Raw genomic sequence first — 22263 nt, 5'->3', positions numbered from 1 at the left:
CGGAGAAGAATTTTATTTGTTTTTTTACTTGGTGTGATAGTACATAAATATTCTGCCACTTAGACTCACAAGAACTTCTTTTCTCATATTTTAAAGCATCGCCACAATTTAGGTACTCTTGATCAATATACTGGAATATGTGTCAGTTTTGAGAGTTGTTCCACAGCTATCAGTTTTATCAAGACTAATGAGATACAAGTCTTATGGTAAGTAGGTTAAATAATTTCAAGTTTGGAATAAAGCCTGTTTTTAACAATTGACTCCGCAGGCATTTTAAATGTAACCTAGATCAGAAAAAGAGCAGAGTAAAAGCCTTTTGCAGTTCAAAAGATCTTTTGACTTCTAAGCCTTCTAATTCTCTTCCAGAATTAAATTAACTATTCAGTAGAATACACCTAGTGCTCTCAAAGAGAGAGAGCATAAAAACCACAGCTACATGACCCTGCCCCTTGGCAGAAAGCAAGTTTCTCTGAACAACATTATTCTCTCTCACTGTGGTTTATCAAGATAATTCTTTAAAGTAGTGTTAAGTGATTTATTATTGACTCTAAACTTTCACAGCAAAATCATCCTTTAATATGTCCTCTATTGTTTCGCATGCAGTATCAGCTTTGTAATAAATAACTCCCATCTACCATAGTTATAAAAAATTAGTCATGATACTGTATTTTGAAATTCCACAAGGAATCCAGTCCTTATGCAAGCAATTTTATCACCTACAACTTGTTATTGCATATCTCCCAAACCACTTCATTCTAACCTTCAAATACTTCAGTTTTACAGTTTTCGCCAGGCTCTGACCTTCACAGTGGCTCAATGCACAGTAAATGAAGTCAGTGGCATTTGTCTGAATTTATACACACATACATATATAGACACAAAATTGATCACTATTTTTTGATATACACTTTAAAAAAAAAAAGTCACGTTAACAGATCCTTCTGAAAGATTCAGTACAATGAACTTTCTGTATTCAGAAGTGTGAAGGGAGAAAGCTTCTTCTTAATCTGAGAACTTCCAGCTACAGCTGAAGGAAGGCAGAGGGTGCTTGCAGCTTTCTGTCTATTTTTAGTTCCCCAACTTAGAAAAGGCAGTTTCAGTGGGGCTTTCTTGGTCTGATCAATTTTACCTTCTTCCATGGCTAAACAGATTAAGGAGTAAGTCTTCTGCATTCCCACAGAGTAAGTTGCGCTCTTACTATGCTGTAGGAAAAAGAGAAGCATTATAAGAATCAGTCATCCAAAATGGGTCAAAATTTTGAAGATAACAAAAGATTACTGTGCAAATAGTTTTCCTAGGCAAGCTTTCCACAGCAAGCTTTCTGGGCTAATGACATACTAACTGAATACAAGGCCCTTCAGAGTGCTGCAATTCTGTTATTTTGCCCACGCAGACTCAAGGAAATACTATGCAAAGCGTAAGGGGGCTTCTGAATCTTTTCCATAGCTTGTGTTATATTTAGCATTTACTGTCTTCTAGCATAACTATACAGTATATACACTAACCTCTCTACAAAGTTTAAGTATGTAGTTCTTGCACAGATCTCCGAAGGGGAGTCTTTTTGCTGTCTTTTGACAAGTTCCATCTTGATTGCAATATGACAAGAAGAGCTACTGTAGGACATTCTTTTGGGATACCTGAAAGGCACAGCCTTCTCTGTCTTATCTTAGCTGTGCCCTGAAGCAATTTGATTATATTCTTGTCTTTTGTTTCCAGTAGCAGTTTGTAATGGCAGGTGTGCAATTCCTTATCTTCAATGATGAAAATTAACTTCTTAACAAAAAAATTACTTAACAGCAATAAGTGCACCTTGCTCGCTTCTAAGGCAACAATGCTTCAGTACCTAAGCTTGCCAGGGAATGTTAGAAACACTGAAGCAGTGGATTTAGCTGAACTACAGCTTCTCTCACACTACAAGTAAGTTATTTAGAGCTTAATATGTTGTAATCTTGTGATAATTTTCCCTTAGTCTAAAGCTTCTACAGCAGCTCAGTAACTGACTAGACAGTTAAAGTCCACCAAAATAAAAAATACATACAGTGATCTGTGATCTAATACAAAACTCACGGATCATTTATGTTAACGGTGCATAGAAAATAAGCATGTAGTCTTCCATGTTCTATTTAATTCCATTATTGTTTCATTGTGCCTTTTTCAATGCTGAACAGGGTAGTATTTTCACCCTCTGGGACAAGTTAGGGGAAAATAAAATACACCCTGGAATTTATAAATGCAATTAATCCAAGTAGTTCCACTACAAAAAACCCCACCACCCAACCATTATTATGCACACAGACGGTACTTTAGCTTGCTAAGTCACGAGGATTTAAACAGACTGTTTAAAACTGAACACATGCCTGAATGCTTTATATATTCACTGGTGGAGCAGGGTATCTGACTACATGAAAGTAAACATTAATCAGGGACTGAAGCCAGGAAACTGACAAAACTCTCACATATCCAATCTGCAAAACGTATTTGCCTCATTACATACCATACACGCTGCTGTATCCTGGCAACTGATAACCTCAATCTCAATGGGCTGCTCTCCCACACTTTTAAATTTTTCCAGCACCTCATTCACTCCGAGCCACTTACAATCCACACCGCCAACTGAAACAATGTAGTCACCTTCTTTTAGGCCCATTGACTGTCAAAAAATTTTGCGCAGGTTATTATCTGGAATTATGAAGATGCATAAAATGCTTCTGTCATCATACAGTATCTGCCCTAAAGGCATTTCCTTCTTAGATGCTAGAAAACCGTTGTCTAGCCAGACATGTGGAACAAAAGTGCATATGTAACATAGAAACGTGCAACTTTTTCAAGCACACAAATTACCTATTTGGGTTACTATTGATAAATGTGATTCTGGCATACTCAGATGTTGGCTCTTTTTACATCCTTTTCACTTTTCTCCCTAAGTAAATGAAACATGGTTTTTGCTACCCCGTTGTCCCCCATGAGATATTTTCTCCCATTTTGACTTCCATTTCTTCAGTATTTTTACTTGTACTTCTGTGGTTGCTTCTGCCTTTCCTATACCTAAACTGCTCATTACTGCGTGTTGCTTTATCCCTTTGTTTTTCCCCCAAAAGAACAACATAGTAGAAACCAATAATACGTTCTTTCCCCTCTTTTTCCTTGGGCACATGCTACCTTGCCTTCCTGAGCCTCATCTTTATTGTTGTTGCTAAGTTCTAAAGCCTTTATCCCTTCCAACTTCCTGAATTAGTTCAGGAATAACATTTGCTTTTATTATTTTGGACTTTTTATCTATTAAGTGTGGACAGAGGAAGAAATCAACTCTAGTTTAATGTGATGTCAGGGATACAGATACTCTTAACATCTAAGCTGTATACAGCACTGAAAATGTGTTCAGATTATATGAACTGACTATACTGATGTATAGTAGAATTCAATAAATACTCCATACACGAGTATGAATAAGCCAGAGTTACACTTAAAGTATTGTAATGCTAGAGTTTGGAGATAAATTGTTAATATTGGACCGATGTACTTACTGCTGCAGAACAAACTGGATCAAGACAATAAATCTGTACCGGTGAACCTCCTTTAAGACTGAATCCTAGCTCTCCTGCTTCATGGTGGATGTGAATGGTACGTGGAGCCGTCCATCTCTGCTTGGCTGAGAACACTGTCAGTGGGCCCTGGAGGTGACATAGCAGCAGGCAGGTTACGGTTTACTGTCATTCCTAAGTAAGCGTTTCTATTTTTCTAAGTTATAATGCTTTAAGTTCATCTTATGTAGGTTTTACTCAGGTTAACTTCCAGCAACTTCCATTGAAATGGAACAGTGAGACTTATCCTAGAAGTTTAAGGTGTCCCTTGAAGTGCTCAGTCCTACTTCATGACTCTTCAGGTGATACTTCAAACAGAGCGGGATGAGAGCAACTGCCGAGTTGTTCTGAGATCTCTGTTAACCTGTGCAGAATGTTTTGGCTGCAGTAGGCTCTAAGGTCCTATATTACTCCGTTTTGGAGGAGATAAATTAACTCATGAAACATTGCATATTCTGATCCTAACTGCAACTCCCAGTCCCCTCTGCCCACCGATACACACAGAGCCACCGGAAAGACTGGCTTTGTAGCATGCAACATCACACATTCTGCATGCTCATCTCCAAGCACTACATGTTTCTCCCCACCTTTAAGGTGTACGCAATTATCCATTGAAACTTCATGGGACTTTTATAAAGGTGTTCAAGAATTAATGCTCTGCAAAGCCATATACAAATGGTACTTCTTTTCTTTGCTAGTCTCAAGTTGACTTATACCTCTGAAGCTAGGAGTGATATCTCCAATAACTTCTGAAAAAAAAAGCCAGTTACTACAGGATCATTTTTTCAGACTATAATACTTATGTCCCTTCCCTCACGTTAGGGTGAATTTATACTTGCTGGCAAAATGACAGAGGTTGGTCAGCATTAGCATGTTACATACCAGCCTGTGAAAGAAGTCTTTAACTTTCACCTTGGAAAACTGAGGCATGATTGTTTCTATTTTGTGCTCCGTTTTAGCTAAAACAAAAAGAAAAACAAATTCATTTTCTCTCATGTATCAGTTAAAAGGCATACAAATTATCTTTCTTGCACTCCAAGCTAGATAGAAATTTCTCCTAAATTCTTACCAGGCTGTGGAAAACCTCATTTTTGTGGAAACATGCAAGACAAGTATCTGAACTGGCTTAAAAAAAAAATCTTCAGAGCTCATAGTATCAATACAGAAAACTGAAAACAATCTATCTGAACAAAACTATGCTATTCTTCTCTTTAGTTTATTTTTCTTTGAAAAATATTTGAAACCAGCGCTCATTCTTTCCCACTACTCCCAAAGAGGAAAGAGCTGGATGAGCTGGACTAAGGTAGGAAGAACCAATAGCAGTCAAAGTGAGGTAACAACCTAGACCAATGTAAGAGTTGTGCTACAAGAAACAGTTACTAGTTTTCCACCCTATGATTTTAGCTTTTGAAGTTTCCCCATTTTTTCTAGCTTACAAGATAGTCACCAAAAAAAAGCTGAATTCTAAACAATAGCCATCATTACCTACCCCAGAAAATTATGTGGCTAGAGACCAAAACACTGTAAAGCAGCTGTAACAAAATTAATTTATCTGTGATTGAGGAAACATGTAAGGAATCTGAACTCAAGGGTACAGTATATAACCTGTACATTATTTATATTATGTATGGATAAATATTATATATGTATAAATATAGATAAAATGAAGGCATATCCCCATGAAAACATATACATGTACGGTTAGATACCCTTTATTTCTAGCTGTGTGTACTTACGAAGGATATCTGGAGCCTGGATTAGACTGAGAAAGTCATCTTCTGTCTCTTGCTGAGCATATTTGAGAAGTGAGCGCTTATGTGCAGCTGTCAGAACCTCCTGAAGAACATCAATGTTTCTAAGCTTTTTGCACAGTCCGCAGACTCTTAGGGCTTCTTCATGGTGAACAATGGCTTTGCGTAAATGTGCTTTCCCTGCAAAAAGTTAGAAACTGTTGGTTGTCCCCCACAGACAATAAATACAAGGTAATTTTCAAATTGTATCTAGTAGCTGTGTGAAAATGGCAGTTACCTAATTGTCTTCTCTGAACTTTGTCCTTTAAAACGGTGAGCACCATCAGTCCTTCAGGCATGTAGTCATACAACTGGGAGAATGCTTTCTCCTGCTGATCTTCATCATCACCAGACTGCACTATAATAATTGGTATAGAACATTAACCATTACACATCTCTTGGTGCCCTGTTCCTTTAGGAATACGTTGTTGTATAATTATTACTACCTTTTCTCCAAATGCAGTCAAGTATTTTTACACACATATACTGATGGGAATTTCAAGTTTTTAGGACTTTTATCATCTGCAGTATGCACATAATACTTATATGGCAGAACATATAAACAAAGAATTGAACAATGTAGTAGCATATAACAGATACAGTATTTCTTTTGTTTCTGCAAAAGTTCAATAAATGAACTTTCACATTCTACTATAACGGACAAAAAGCATGGCCTCATATCTGAACGTGAAAATGGCCACAGATTACCATATATTGAAATCCCAAATTTTCTGGCTGTCAGTCTTATTCATAGACCCAAATTGTAACTGTTTATGTGTTTATTATTGTCATTTATATGAACATACAGAAAACGTACAACTCTTACATTCATGGTCACACAGAATGGTGGCAATGAAGTAATGTGCCAGAGCTTTGTAATGGTCTGACTTTATTTGTGCCAGTTTAGACCAGGAATAGGGGATATTCTCTTTCACTGGTTCCTGATTCATTGCAGTGTTAACCAGCATGTAAACCTCTCCCACCTAAAATAAAGCACAGAATCAAAGTATGAGAATTTAACATCAGTTATTAGGAACTCAAGTAAGAGATCTTATATTCAGCCTTAAGATAACTTCACGTGCATCACATCAAAAGGGGGGGGGGGAAATGGTTAGGAAGGGTTGGAAATAAGTTTTGAGAAAATTTGAAATTCCATCTCTGATTTTTCCCTTACAAGAAAAGTAAATCAGTTTTCTACAAGACAGGCTTCAGGATTTAATAACACCACTGTATAATAAACGGGTTTTAATTTACAAATACATTTCATTGGGTTAATTCAGTTGAGAAAAAAGGTGAAGGATGTTACTCATACAGTAGATTTGTGCTTCACTTCTGAAACCATAGAGTCATATCTAGCCTTAAGTGGTGGAGGTCTAGTTAAAACTGGGCTACTATCCTTCAGGCAGAGGAAATAAAATAGTTTTTCAGGCAGTGAATGCTGCCTTAATGGATCCAACAACTCCACCTGGCACAATCAAAAAACCTTTCCCCTGCAGCTGATCAATCCTACAAATAAGTCAGGGTGGCTTTACAGGGTTGGTAGGAAAGGTTTTGCCCACTTATCTGGTATGGAACCAATTATATAACTGCTACTCTGAAACTGCTCAGAAAGCATATTCGTATCTTGTTGGCATACACAATTTTTGATATGAACAACCTCAGTCAAGTATTAATGCTACCTTCTGAGGCACATACTGCCTCTCCATTTTTCAGGCAAGTCCCAAGACAGCTCTGCAGCTACCAATCTGACTCTGCTCTGGAGGGTCCTTCCCCCAGTTACAATTTAGTTATTCTTTTGGACTTAAGCGTTTTAGGTTTGCATAACCTCCAGCTGCTGAGAAATAACAGACAGGTTGTGTTCAATACTTAACAGAGAACTACACAAACAACCCTGTCCTTTTGTGTGTTGGTCTGTGGACAAGATTTATACCATTTGAAAGAGCAGTATGATAAATAGCTTGTAAAAACCTTCGGCCAGTTCACTGTCCAAGTGTTCCAGCATGTTTCTTCATGAATTAAAAACAAATCATACCAGTTCTAAGATAATGTTATTTAAATTGCAGGTATTCATGTTTTAATCTTCATAAAGGTTGTGATTCTCATTGCAGCTCATGAGCTGTCCCTTGTTACTTTTGGTTTTCAGTAATGGTTGTTAACATTTAGGTTTAATAAATTCTGCAAATATTACTAGAGGCTGTAGCTAGGAACACAGCACCATAAACAGTTATTTTAAAGACTAAATTTAAAGTCTCCGTATTTTACCTTGGCAACTTCCTGTGTCATTTTCACTAGCGTGAAAAACTCATTGCGTATTCCAGGAAGACCGATCTGCTCAAAAACACACTCTTGAGCTTGTGCAAGCATCATTTTCACTAGTACGTTCAGCATAGCTGGGCTCATATCGTAACTTGGTGTGTGAGTAAAGGTCTCCTTTAAGTAGCTTAGGACTCCTGAAAGTACAGAATGGTTTTGTCAGCATTACAAAGAGAGAAACAAGTGAACTTAATTCTAGCACGTGCCATAATAATTAAGATCGAAAGCATGCTTTATAGTATTGCACTGTAACAATCTGAGGGGCTTCTTAGTACACATGAAATTAAACTAACATACAGATTTTGCTTTGCATTCCTATCAAACATCTCCAGGCACAGTTCTCAAAATTACAACTCAGAGGAACAACAGAAGGTGCAAGTTTTAAGGGCAATACCTTCAGATCTGCTTGTAAGAGTTCTTGTGGCTGACCACAAAGCTGTGCCAAACAATGTGACTTGTACATGGGAGTCTTAGGCTAGTGCTTATACATAGGACAAACAAGAAAAAGAAATTACGCAACTATAAGGAGGTGACAGTAGAACCCTTGGATGGAAGGAAAAAACCACAAACATACAAACTTAATTAATTATGAACCTCCTTTTCAGATGCTGCTAAGTGCATTATGAAAGCTCAGTTCCATCCCTGTAGGTAAACTAGAATAGTATATTTAATAGGATAAAATTAGGTTCTGCTCTAGACATTTGGTTTCACCAACATATTAATCATTTCTATCAGTTATCAAATTAAAAACAAATACTAACTGTAGTACAAATATTAAGTAACAGTTTCACAGATGAAAACATAACCTTCAGCATGCACGTCATCCAACTGGTTTAGTGAGTTCTACTAGCCTGCTAATTGCTGATAATACTACAAAAGCGTAACGATAAGACCTCTCTGCTTTTTAAGTGTCACAGCTTCTGTAATCTTACTTCTTGCCGCTACATTCAGTTCTGGCCATGGTGTACTGCATTGTCCTACTACTAGTTTCTGAGATTTTTCACGTTACACTTGTTTCTTTTAACTTATTAATATGCCCTTACACAGATTTGAATTGTGGCCATTTTTGCACCAAAAAAAAAAAAAACCAAAAACCAACCAGTCCCAAACTTGCCAGGCACACCCTAAGTACTAATGGAATGCCCAACTGAAAGGAACTGAAATTATGGGGAGGAGGGAATTTCTTTTTTCATTCTCTACGTATTTTTGCTTATGCGGTAAGCATATACACACCAAGAGCTTTGTTGCACAGAGTTTATCCTCAACATTGTCCACTCGGCACAGAGAAACTGTTAATACATGTTCTGTATCATGTCTCTACCAACATAACGAGCAGTGTTACGGAGCCATGCACAGGTACAATGAAATGCCTCCTGAGCACATTGCTTTGGGGCCCTGCAAAGGTACTGTGGTAGCAAATGATGCATTTAGATTTGTGAATTAATTCTATTCTGCAAATACTTTGAAGTGAAAAGCAGTGAGTTTTTATTTGCAAAATGGAAGGAACAGCAGCAAAATGGAGAAATTTCTCAAGTATCGAAATTTTTTTAGATGAAACAAAAGGTTGAAAACCAAATTTATTCAATAAGTGCATGAAAAAATACTATCAAATTTTTTTTATAGCTGTTTATTCAAAAGAGGGGGTTTATGACAATCCAACTCTGTGGTCCACAGTTTGTAGCTGATAAAGTTGCCCATACAATGGAAACCAATAGCCACAGATTGTTAGTGCAGAGATGAATCTTACAGTACATATTAATTACATAGGTCTTGTCTTTAAGCATTATGTGTAGCACAGATGACATTTACAAAAAAAATGAGAAAATTATTTGGAAAAAAAAAAAAAACCCACCACCAAAAGCTTCTATAACATGTTAGTTCAAGGGATGATTCCCTTTATTAGAATTGGTATTCTTCTTCGCTTGAGACAGAGATTGATTATTTTGAACCTGTTTGCCTTTGGAATCTATGGAAAATATGCAGTCAACTTCCAATGAATTGCAAATTTCACCAGAGAAAACAGTAAGATTAATTTTGAAAAGACCTTGTGGAAAACCAGGTTAAGCCCTTTATCAAGCCCTTAAATTGTTTCTTGTACAGATTTTACACCAATGTAGTATCACTGAGGTAAAAGCAGCTGTGTTGGTGAAACAAAGAACAAACAATGAAGCAGCTAATGTTAGGGCTATTACTCGGACATTTGAACTATAGTTCGTTAATCATTAACCACAGTATTCACTGTCTTTATCTGAGTGTTCAGACTACAGTTCCAGGTTTTGAATTAAAGCTTCAACTCATCTCTTTGCTAGACTGCTTGGATTTCCCTATTCCTCCTTTTTAGTGTAATGAAGTCAGTGGAAAATGCAGAAATCTGCAGCATGAGATTAGGAACATTTGCATAAACACCTTCCCGATATTTTTAAATTTGTACCTGCAGCTCTCTGAAAAGCATCAACAGCACTTTCAAGTCCAGCTTGGGTCTGACGATTGCATCTTGTTCCAACCTGGGTGTAGAGGGCTCCAATGTTAAACAAAATACTAGCTTTTTCAAGCAACAGATTTTGCTGACACACTGGGACACCCGTAAAGGAATCATACCTTAGGAAACAAATATTAAAGTGCTAAGATTAGCAGAGTACATTGGAATCAAAGTATCTGTTGTTTCAAAGAACAGTGGAATTCTTAATAATTGTTCTGCTATAGTGAAAACGAAGGTGAACAGAAATACCATTATGTACTGTGAGGACAGTCTAAGTGCTGCAAGCCAGAAAAAGGCTTTATTTGAGGCTGTTTTCAGGAGGTTTTACAGCAGTGCCTCCATAAGCATGTTGTATTTAACACAAAAGTGCCTAGAAAACACCACAGAGCCTGAGAGTATGCTGGGGAAGTATCCGTATGTGCTGGTATGTTCTTGTGCTTAGATGCTGCCATAGATCATAGATCTGACAATTGGCATGGTCAGATCCTCTATAGCTTGTATTTTAAAGTTTCTTCTTTCAATTATGACTAGAAATTTAACAGTTCCTCTTGGCTGCATAGTAGTCACATATTTTCATCATAAAAATGAAAATTCTGAATTCAGAGTCAAACTTTGCTTATAGATGTAGTAAACACCCCACTATGATAAATTAAGTCACTCCTCCTCTCTTCTGGCCCAAGTGATCTTCTTAACAAACTGAAGGACGGGAATTAAGGTCTGACCAGGAAACATCTGCAATTGTCAAAAATGACAAAATCTCCCTTTTCCCTTGTGCTAACCTGTAGCCCAAGTCATAATCTACACAACAGCTTCACTCTAAGCATGAAAAGGGTGTACTGTGTTCAGGTTTACTCTTAACACTAAAAAAAGATTTACAACACACATTGCGGGGGGGGAAGAAACACAGTTACATGCTTCAATTTAAACAGAAGACAGTTAATGATTAATAGTGTTCTAAAAAAAAAAAAAAAAGACAAAAGACAAACACAAACGACACACTTACCACGTAAATAAAACTCCCATGTGCCTGGTGGGTGGGAAAAATCTGTTTTCTACATAACCAAGTTGAAGGAAATAACTTATCAACATCTCAATGCCAGCTTCATCTCGGCTAGGAGTGCGGCAAGCCTTAAAATACAATAGATTAAAATAAAGTGTATTCTGTTGAGTTAGAGAACAAAAACTGAAACACCAAGGATAAAGTTCTGCTTCCTTTGGTCTTCTGCATATCATAGAAATGTGTGGAATCTGAGAACAGTAAGCTTAAGGCCATATGGATGCATTCCAAATAAAAGTTTTTCAGCTGCTAACCTTTAAGGAAGCAAAGAGGATCTGTTTGGCAAGTCTCAAGAGTTAATTAAATAAAGATTGTAGGTATTTTATGAAAGCTACAAAGAAAGTTTATGCTTCTAGTATAATACAGGAAACAACAGTTAGAAATAACCATCATTCTACTACAGTCTTCGCCAGATGCATTCACTTCAACATTCTTCCTGCTAAATTTAAAATACTTTTAAGTAAGAAAAGTAGGTAAGACAAATCTTAGATTTACAAAATTTACAAAATTGTGTCAATAGCTCAATCACTTTGCATAACCTCATCCTTTTCTTCACTTCTTCTTTACTCAGATTGTAAAGCTCTTGGACAATGGAGATTCATGTTCCATATCTCAGAAACAAAGTCAGTAAGAATATGGTAAGTTCTAAGTAATAGTGGCATATTCTGATTCTAGACAAATTTTATTTACAACTGTAGATTAAAAGAACTCATGGCACGCCATACTTGAACTTACTTGTCTCAGATCCATGAGATCTGCTATTTCATCTTCATACTCAGAGCTGTCTTCACTATAGTGTTCCAGAATAAAATCCTAAAAAAAAAAAAAGTAAAAAATTGGAGTATCTAAAATTAACCTAAACCATTCATTATTTTTTTCTGCAGTCGCAAACAGTACAAAATTGGTTTAGTTGTGATTTGCATGTTGTCTACTCCTTTCCAGTAAATAGTATAGTAACATATAGCTGTGAGACTACAAAAAGACAATGGAACTAATGATTTGATTAGATATCCAAGAAATCTCAGTCTGGTGTAAAGGAACCAAACACACATCAACTCCACTGGGTTTTAAAAAAACAACACTTAGTGGTTTTGAAAGGGACAAATCAACCCTGTTAGCTAAAATAACAAGGGAATCAAGTGACCATAAAAACTTGTTAACAGAAAGAGACTGCCAAATTCTTGTCAGCTATATTAGTGCAATTCCACTTAAATTAACAAAGCTGCAATGGCATAAAGTGGTACTATAATCTGACCATGGGGATTAATCTACGGAAGTAAAAGCAGAGACAAATGCTATATAACCACGCTATATAACATGGTTTACCTTGAGATAAAACATACATTGCACAATACACACTAGTCAAAAAATACAGCAGGAGGCTCAAATAGCCAGCAAAGTATATTAGCCAACAAACAAGCAGTGTTAATGCTGCAACACTGCTTCCCAATTGAGCTAGCTTGGTTAGCGCAAGTTGGAGCATCACTTCATTACGCCAAGTAAAACCTTCGTTACTCCTTCCTTTCATGCTCAGAGTAGTAATAAATACTCTTATTGGAACCAAAAACTGTAGAAGAATTTTTTTGTACTCTTTGTTTTAACTCTACTGTCTCTAACGCGGGATTTCTTATAACATCTTCTGACTCCTTTTCCTAGTTAGATATTAGCAATGACCCAAATAATTGGTGGTTAATTGTTGAACACGTTGTGATCTCAGTTTTAAGGCAAATGAAACAAAAAATAATTTGTACGTAAATTACTTCTGCTTCTTTAAAGAAATCTGAAGTGGAAGTTATTTCTGTTAACTATTCATTCTGAAATGCGTCTCTGAAATTTACCTTGAGGGGGAGTGTAAAGTCTACTTCTTTGGTTTCCTTCAGGCCAAGAGGGACCAAGGGAATGCTGAAAGTCTTTCTATGGAAAAAACCAAAAAAGATTCAGAAATGTTTGTTTTTCTGTTGATAATTACTTTTGTTTCATTCGATGACAGAAAGTTAGTATGCCGATGGGTGTTCAGGTAAAAGGTACGTATTTATAACAGTTCATTCCTGCCCAAGAAAGTCTGCTTAATGGCCTATGACTCCTCAAGAAGAGAGTGAGCAAAATTACTTGCCTGTGCTTTTTTTTTCATCTGAGCCTGTTTTTCCTTCAAGGAAAGAGAAGGAGACTCGAAGGCTGGCTTACTGCAATTTAGCTCAACCTTCATATACCTACACAAGTTATATGAGCAGAAGACAGCTTTGCACAGCTGCTAAATCTGCCACGGTAAGAGCTATGATAATCATCAACAGTTATTATCAGTATTTTACATGCTACCAATGGTTTCATATGTAGAAGTGATGTGTGTCTTTAACAGTCAAAGGTCTAAGACTAGGAAGTCTGAGAACTGCTTAGTTTGTAGAAAATGCTAGGTGCTAAGCTCTAAACAAGTAGACCTCTAAAATATCAAAGGGCAATAAGGATGAGAACTGTGATTTTAAAAAAAAAAATCTTATCCTCAAGAGAACACACATCTGTATCACAGACTTAAACCCAGTTCATATTAGTAAACAACACTAGCTGATAAGACTATTAAGAATTAAAGAGCACCATTTATCCCTCAAAAACTACATAAAATGCTCTTCCACTAAGCACATTACCCAATTATAAAAAAAGAAAGATCCAAATTGCTTCCAGATACACAGTTTGTTGAGTAGGTTTAACAGATCAGTATTGGGCAGTGATAAGGTTTATCTGATATTTTCCTTTTTCCTGAAAACAACTCTTAGACCATTCCATTACCAACTACAAAATCCCATGGGTGTGATCCACTTATGGTCTTATCAGCAAAATCAATTTCTTACTGGTGAAAATTCCATCTCAGGAAGGTGGGAGTAGGAGTGCAGCTTCCCCAGCAGAGGAAGAGTCCTTAAACTGGTTGGCACAATCCAGAAAGCGGCTCTGCTAGCTTGAAAAGGACTTCCATGATACAGAGCCAAAACACCACTGCAGGTAACACAAGTGATCCGATTTCTGATGAGGCTTTTTGAAGAAACTACAACTCTTTTATGACAGGTTATGTCAAGCTTTTTTCCCAAAAAGGAAGTGAGACACATACAAAAGAAATCCTAGCTTACTGATTTAATGAATTCTAGTACCACCCACAGTCCCTGTAGACACGGGCATTTGTCATTCAAAGGAACTGAATTTCTATTTTTTAAGGTTTCTAAGGTGTCACACCCATACAGTCAACATCATAGGGGCATTGAACAGTTAGGGAGGTGATCCTAGATTTCCAGAACTGAGCAGAAATAGTGTCATGCTTCTCAATCCAGCTGAGATGTGTGCAAGTACTGGGAAGGTCAACCCTTCAGATTGGTGCAACACAATACAATGTAACTTAGTAATGTGGGTGTGACCTCATGTTGATGACCATATGCACAATAGATTCAGAGAGCAACAATTAATAGCTATTTGTTATTAAAGGCTGGAGAGCAGTTACAGACAGAGTGAATTATTTTAGCTGATGGGACATAAAAAAAACATTTAGAGCTTAGAATGAACAGCACCAGAAAGGTAAAACACCACTCAAAACAGACTGGGGAAATAGGATCAGGACAGAATAAAAAGCATACCACTGTCCAGCTTCAAGGCTTCTACCTGCCTTAGGGCCTGACCTACTGCTCATGCTTCACTGCAAATCCAAATATCTCGAATATTCTTTAGCTAGAAGAAGGTATAGTACTCCTGGAGTCTTGCTCTCATTCCCACAGCCATAACTTTCATACTGCTCTCCATGCTCACATGCATCTATGAAGACTAGTAAAAACTTGAACTAAAAATATTTTTGCATCAAATAGTTGTCAAGTTTGACACAGGGGGTGGAGGGCAGAAACTCGAGCACAAGTTGTTTTTTGAGAAAAATGAAACATAGATATTTTGCACCAGGTCAGCATTCAGTTGAAAGATAGCCCCTGGAAATATGCTTAGTCCCTCTACATTAAGAACTCCTTGTAGTCCACCTGGAAGTTAACACCTAACTGAGAATAATGCCAAGAGGGACCCAAAACTATACCCCCCCATACAAAGCGCTTCAATTTATGTCTTGAGCTGATTACGTTAATCGAATAGTAGATGTTTAGTTTTAGAAGCAACATGACATCCAACTGATACAGAAATCATTCAGTATTCAGGCAATGAATAATCTTTAACTTTGAAGTTTTCTCTTTGAGGAATCCATTGCAAATTCAAGTTCAGTGTGCTCTCTGAAGCTGGAAAAATATCTTGGAACAATTCCAACTTCATGTACTAAAAATTTCTCTGGTTTAGCTAGCTAATTTATGGATTTCATCACAGAAGTGCACACCTTAAAGATTTCTTCAAGTCTGCTCTGAGCTGCAAATGAGTGTTGGACTTCTGTTCTCAAATGCAGCACATACAACAGTCCTCTGTTTAGCTGGAGAACAGATATTATATCGCTAGGTTTGCTCGCTCCTGAAAGTACTGAATCAATTAGCCATTCTAGTCCTGGAAATTCTGCTAGGTGCTGTGTGTCTCCCCATAAAGCCCCAGGAGCTTTCAATTCTCACAATACTCTCCTCCACGAAGGAACTCCGTATCTAAGGATCACTGGTACACACCTTTCCCAAGTGAAAGACAAATATGCAGACTAACCCTTAGTAAACAAATCCACCATCAAATATGTTCTCTTCCTATGAAGCTTTCTGTTCTTTCACGTAATTATTGTCCAGCATTCACATTCACCTAGAAACAATTTTGTTTCCAGTGGTAAACAGAAGATCTGTTAATAAGTGAGTAACTTAGCTTTATACTTACTCTGTATTCTGATAAACTTCTACTGAGATATTAAGTCCTTCCAATTCCTCCTTTAAGATTTGCAGGTCTGAGTTTACAAAACTCAGTTCCAGTAGTACCTGCTCTCGTACTTTGTTGTTAGTGGTTGCTCTGCAGAGAGAGAGAGATAATTTTTTTTGTTGCTAAGGAAAAGGTTCTGTACCTAAGCTTGGTTAACCCCCTTGCTAGCGTTCTCAGCATTTTTAAGATTTTTTTTTTTTTTTTTTTTTTTTTTTTTTTTTTTTGTCTCCTTAAGAGATGATACAAGACCTCATGTTTCAGGTTTTATTAGGTTTTTCTGTCAAGAGAGAGCCTGGGATAGTTTCCAGATAACAGCACACAGACACGTAGAAGGTTTGCTATGTGCTAAATTTTTTTGTGATAAAGGGTTAGGCTTATTTTCAGATACATTCATCAACAAAACTAAAGCATCTTAAACAGAATCACTATCACATTTTAGGATTATGTGATCTTCTCCCAGAAGACGATATGAGGGTGAAGGGTGAGGGAAGCCAGAGATATTTTTTTCAAAAGAGACTTCCCCACTTTATAAATTGAATAATGATCTGTTGAGACTTCTGATCTTAAGAATAAAAGAAAACAACCTTCCCATAAAACTGTTACTACAGAACGTTTTACAACCAAATATACAGGTAGAAAGATATTTCTTTTTAATACAATACAATTTTCTCTATTATTTTATTTTGGCAGGTGCAAATAGGATTTTTTTGTTTGCTTGTTTCCTTTGCCATTTATATATTTACACGACAACATCTTGAACTGCTAGCGCAATGGACGTTAGTATTTAGCTGCCACAGAGCATTTTTGTGTGATTTCTTATTTGTCTGTTTCAGGATATTATATCACTATTTCTAACCCAATTCTCCATACAGTATTACTGTTTTCAAGAGACTTAAACTGTTACCTACAAGCACAAGTATGAGTTTAAGATAAAAGGCCTTGATCCATATCCAGGCTTAAGACACTATACCCCTATATTAAAGAGTCCAAATCATTAGACAATAACAAACTTACTTTAAGTTTGCAGCTTTTACCTTTATTTTAAGATAAGATTCACCCTCAAAAATGTTTACAAACAAACCCTCATACATCTAGGCTCCCTTTGGAGCAATCCTCCAGTTTTATAGAGCAGCCTGGTGAAGAACTAGAAGGCTAAAATTCTAAGCTTCATATTATAAATGTGTTATCTGTGAGTTCTCTGTGCTGTACTTTATTGAATATCTGAGATTACTTAGATTAAGAAAGGTTAACATCTGCTGCCTGCATAAACCAAACTGGACACAAATATAGGGTGGAGTGGATCTTCCTTGATAAAGGTGGCACAACCACCAGTTATGTGTGACTTTTGATGCTAGCAGCAATTTAATTACAATGTTTTTAAGGCTCCATTTTTGGCCTAGTTTACCATCCTCCACAGGAGGGATTCTAATATCCTCTCAGAACTTCCAAAAGAAGAGATATTGAAAAGGAGAGGGTGACTTTCAGAAGTTCTAAAAACAAGTGTCTTTGCAACAAATGGATCAATGGAACAAATGCAACAAATAAATGGATCATTTGTTTCAAGCCTAGCATTTACTTTCAGCCAAAAGTAAAGAAACCAGCATTTCCAGTTTTTTCTCAAGTCCTATCGCAGGAGGCTCCTTGTGGACAGCAGTTGGCTTGCTTCTTTTAGAACCTGATGAAATGCAAATAGAATCTGAAAACATAATGCTCATTTATTTAGGTTTTTCCTTAGGAGACTGTAAATAGATCTACTCATGTGAACTATCAGGTTACTTTTAAAATTGCTTCCTTCAAAGAGCTAGCAAGTTTTCATAGTTTAACAGGTGTAAATTCGTTTTAGAGTTTTAATAACTTAGAAACAAGTCTGATCCTCTACTCTTCAAATAGGCTCCGTTCCCACTCTTGTCAATAGCAACTTCAGTATTTCAGCAGTTAACATTGGTATCAGGAGCCAAACTTTAGGACATCTTTAAGTCAAATGTTAGAGTAACTGGTGTTAACATGAGGTATTACTCATCTCTTAGCCTTTTCTGAAACTCTCCTGAGTTGGCATGCAGAAACATCTACTGAATGATCAGTGTTCAGTTTCAAAATTAGACATGAAAATTTTGCTATGCATACAAAGATAGCAAAAGACCCTAAGTCTTACTCCTTAAGTCAATTACCAGAAAACAAAGCAAAGCATAGTCAGTCACAGAGGCTAAAACTACATAAGCTTTGGCCCTATCACCTCTCTTGCCAAGAGTAGAGATAAAGGCAGGCAAAGGGCAACCTATTAATAAATAGGAAGTTTAAGAAAAGTTAATTTATCCAAGCATTTTCACTTCTCTAAGGGAAGTATATTGACTATTCTGTTCTCAGAGACCCTTTGTTCTTCCAGTTGCAGAGGAACAGACACTATAGGAGACTACTGCAGATGAGCACTGGGGAAATTTTCAGTTCTTCTGTATAACAGAGAGATAGATTGTTGGAAAGCTACAGGACTGTTTGCTAAGCAGTTAATCACAGGATGTAATAGCCTTAAGACAGGGTCAACATGAGGCTACTCCTATGGGGACAGCCACTGTGTCTTAAAGATTTGGTGGACAAAATATAAAGGGCAAAGTCTCTTCCAGTTACCTCAAAACATAGAATTTGGTGGCAACCATAACCCAGCTCAGATTAGATGTGCTAATCCTGCTACTCCTATATCACTACTACATGGAGTAAATAAATGGTCCTTTCCACTGCAGAGCACCAATCTAACAGATCTTGGAGAAAGCAACAGCATAGTGACAATACCTTTATTTGATTTTAAGGTGTAAAAAGGACTCATTACAATATTCAGCAGTATTTGCTTGCCATTATCACTAGCAATAAAGCTGATCAAACAGAGTGACATAAGATAGTCTAATATTCAGCTCATTCGCTACAACATAGCAGCTTTGAAAGTGCACTTTATAGCAGGTAATAACTCTACAGAGCTACAGCATTAAAAAAAAAAAACTCCAGGGAGATTCATAAAGCATCCAGCAGTAATTTATGCAGCATGTTAGAGGAGCAGTTAGACAGACTGGGAAAAAGCCATAGCTAAGAGACTTTTAAAAAAATGTAAAGAAAAATAATTTTGTTGCTCAGGCAAGAGAACTAAGAAGTCATGACACATACCTTAAAAGATTTTCAGCACCAGCTCTCATTCTTACTGCTCTTAAGATCTGTTGGTTTAGGACAGCTCTTTGATTTTGCAGTTTGCTTCGACCAGTCTCAGCAAGAGGATTGCATCCCTAGAATTAAGGAAATGAGTTTTTTTGTTGCTGTTGGAAGAGAGACTGAAAAAGGAGCAACATCGAATTTGAATGAACTTAATAATGGCATGGGTTTTGTATGAATACAAATTAACTACATTGACATCAGTTATGAATGACTGACGGTGTTTCTTTTCTCAAACTTGGTCATTAAAAACAAAAGAGACACCACAACCAAAGCATTTGACATTAAAATCCAGGCAGAAAATACTTGTTTTAAAAGTTTATGTATAGGTGTGTGAGCCAGTCTGTTCTCCCCTAGAAAACTTTTGAAGCTATTTTTCAATTACAACCAAAGATAAGATGGGATATGCAATAATAGAGCCTGACAGGGTAAGATGATGGTTGTACCTTCAGAAACTCAAATTAAGCCCTTAAAAGCAAAGCACAAAATCCAGGATTCACAAGAATGCTCCTGTGTACATGCATACCTTATAGAAGCACAAGACTCAAACTACTGCAACCTGTTTGAGCAGGACTAAGCCATTGTATTCTGGAGAGCACTGATAAGCTAAAACTGTTATAGATTAATAGGACTGCATGTTTGTCTTTTTATTTTATTTTTTTTTTTAGGAAACACAATCTTAACATCTTTTTAAAATAGAAGTTTCACTTCTACTTTTTTTATTCTTTTCCCCACCCCCTCTTCTTCTAAAGTATCAAATGTCTTTGAATATTAATACTCATTTATAGCCAACCAGCACACCCCTGCTTAACTACTGATTCTGAAGCAAATAAGACTACTCTGTTTTAAGCCTTATCCTTAAATGAAGCATGTCTTTTTGACTGGCCTTGCTGGGTATCATTAAAGCTTACCAGGGTTCTACTGGACTGTGCATTACACAAAAAGGAGGCTCAGATCTGTCTGATACAAGTCTTCCCTTAAGGACTCCAGCCATTAAATTATGCACTATTTTGGACCTCTTCCTATTAGTTTTCACTAGAAAAAATTGGGTTTGATATAACATCATTTAAAAGTGTCTCAACAAGCTCTAATTACAAGTGGTCAGGCAATGGCGTACCAGCACAACAAAAGCACGTATTTAAATAGAACATGAAGTTCTAATCATCAATTTGAAGTTCAGTTCGTATTTGGGTTGCCAAGTGAAGGCAAATTGACTTGACAAAAGAGAAATGAGCTGATCAATCCAGATTACACTAGTTCAGCTGAGAAAGCACATAGCCTAATAGGGTTAATTTAAATTCCCTAGTTTGAAAATTTTGTAATAAATAGGTGACATAAATAAGTGACAGGTACAACATGGGCTTGTAGCCAGAAGTTCCTTTCTGCTCTTAACCTGTTTCTTTTTCTAGGCTGCCACCGTTTTTCCTACTTTGCTTTTTCTTCACTTCGTGTTGTATAATCTTTCTGTACTACTGGTATTCAAAGTCTTCTCTCCTTGCATTTATCCATGCCACTTTTCATTTGAACCTGGCCAATTATCTCCTCTTGTTTTTTGAATATATAATTTTCGTCTTGGGCCTTTCATCTCTATATCCCTGTATAGGTCTGTGATGCTTTCTTCCAACTTCTTCCTCAACCACTTAGTCCAAGCATCCTTCCTGAATGTATCCTTGCTTTGCCCTTGCCTTCATTTTCTCTGTAAAGCTGCAGCTTCCTTCCAGAACTCCCTGTCCTTCCTGTGTGCCAAACAAGTTTCATGACATCATTCAAACACTTCTTTACAGCTATACTTCTGGGAAATTTTTCAGGACTTTCAACCACCTGATTCCCAAGCCCATAAAGCTCAGTATAAGTGGTGTGTTTATTTCAGTGGACCTTTGATCAACCTCTAGCCCTGAAATCAAACAAGCTCCCATTGAACAATGAGTGCAAAACTGCAATGATCTTAAACTCCGTGCAAAGAGAAAAAATGGCAGAAATGTTTTGCTGCATTTTAGGACAAGCCACTAATCTCTGTATGAAGCTTTAATGCAAAAACAGCCCTGGGGCCTAAGAAGACAAGGCACTGGCAAACTGAAGCATCCATATCACCTCCAGCGTGCCTGGAAGTACTGCACTTTTGTCTCCTTGACAAAAGGCTTCCTGTGGATAGAGGAGTCTCCTTTCGGGACAGACTCACCTGTTGCAAGCTCATACCTCCCATTTACTTCTCAAGGCCTATAAGGAACTCATATTTTACTTTTTGGAAAACATTGCTTTTTACATCTGCACAGGGGATGGCGCCACTCAGCTAGTTTGTGTTCATTTGTAGCCTTAAACTCCTTATCGTAATCAGGCTGCCAGAAAACTGATGGCTAGAAGTCTGCATAGAGGACAATGCAAATAACCACTATCTGCAGAAAAACACAGGAAATGCACAATCTGGGCAAGACTCCCTTTTGTGTAAAGCACAAATTCTGTGTACTAAAAAGTTATTTAGTAGACGGGTCCAAAAAAGTGCTTCATTTTGTCCCTCCACGCAGAAGATCCTTTTCCCAGACAGCATTTGTACTTGGTTCACATTTGGACAATCCCAAGAACGTTAATGTTCAGTTCATTACAATATCTGGCAGCCAAACTTCCCAGCGGTTTCCACACCTACTGTTTCATTTCTTGTCAACAGGATGCTAGATGCTTCATTTAATTACTGTTTATTTCTTTGCTGAGCCAAGACAACTTGGAGAATAAACTGGATCTTATGCTGGCTTATAAACTATCAGTAAAATTATTAAACAGCAACAAAAGAACAGTTATTACTAAGGAAGTTGCAAAAGTGACCAAAAATGGTGTATGATTTAAGCTTTCATTGCATGCAGTTTTTGGGGAAAAAAAAGAATACACAAGTAAATTGAGTAAGTCTGCTGTGAAGACAATTCAAATAGTAAACTAAGCTTTAGAGCTTTTTTTACCCTCAAAGCACAGCTTCATGAAGAAGTGTTTAAAGAGCTTAAATATTAT

At 37.0% G+C, this 22263-nt stretch overlaps 1 protein-coding gene across 2 annotated transcripts; it reads right to left on the bottom strand.

The window, feature by feature from the left end:
• Window positions 1–877: 877 nt before the first annotated feature.
• RHPN2 (rhophilin Rho GTPase binding protein 2) lies at window positions 878–19336 on the bottom strand. Of its 2 annotated transcripts, XM_035891515.1 has the most exons (14): window positions 19225–19336; window positions 16036–16164; window positions 13059–13134; window positions 11956–12033; window positions 11167–11291; window positions 10116–10282; window positions 7634–7821; window positions 6198–6354; window positions 5610–5729; window positions 5318–5512; window positions 4464–4540; window positions 3525–3671; window positions 2495–2650; window positions 878–1202 (listed from the first exon to the last, which is right to left on the bottom strand). In XM_035891515.1, exons 1-14 carry the CDS (start codon window positions 19251–19253, stop codon window positions 951–953), a joined length of 1896 nt encoding a protein of 631 aa, XP_035747408.1. In that variant the 5' UTR covers window positions 19254–19336; the 3' UTR covers window positions 878–950. The 2 variants fall into 2 exon arrangements, with proteins under 2 accessions (XP_035747408.1, XP_035747409.1); XM_035891516.1 differs by lacking the exon at window positions 16036–16164.
• Between the last annotated feature and the right edge of the window lie 2927 nt (window positions 19337–22263).

The sequence above is a fragment of the Egretta garzetta genome, unplaced genomic scaffold (assembly GCF_000687185.1).
Source record: "Egretta garzetta isolate BGI_Z169 unplaced genomic scaffold, ASM68718v1 scaffold23, whole genome shotgun sequence".
In the NCBI taxonomy this organism is placed as follows: domain Eukaryota; kingdom Metazoa; phylum Chordata; class Aves; order Pelecaniformes; family Ardeidae; genus Egretta; species Egretta garzetta.
The sequence above is the reverse complement of the archived record's forward strand: the minus strand, read 5'-3'. Positions and strand labels throughout refer to the sequence as shown.

Excerpts from the sequence above, each read along its gene's own strand:
- RHPN2 (XM_035891515.1), bottom strand. The coding sequence starts at position 19,253 with ATGAGAGCTGGTGCTGAAAATCTTTTAAG. Across the intron at positions 13,135-16,035 it reads GAAGTTTATCAGAATACAGA|AAAGACTTTCAGCATTCCCT; the intron begins GTAAGTATAAAG and ends TTTTTTCCATAG. Across the intron at positions 11,292-11,955 it reads ATCTCATGGATCTGAGACAA|GCTTGCCGCACTCCTAGCCG; the intron begins GTAAGTTCAAGT and ends TTGTATTTTAAG.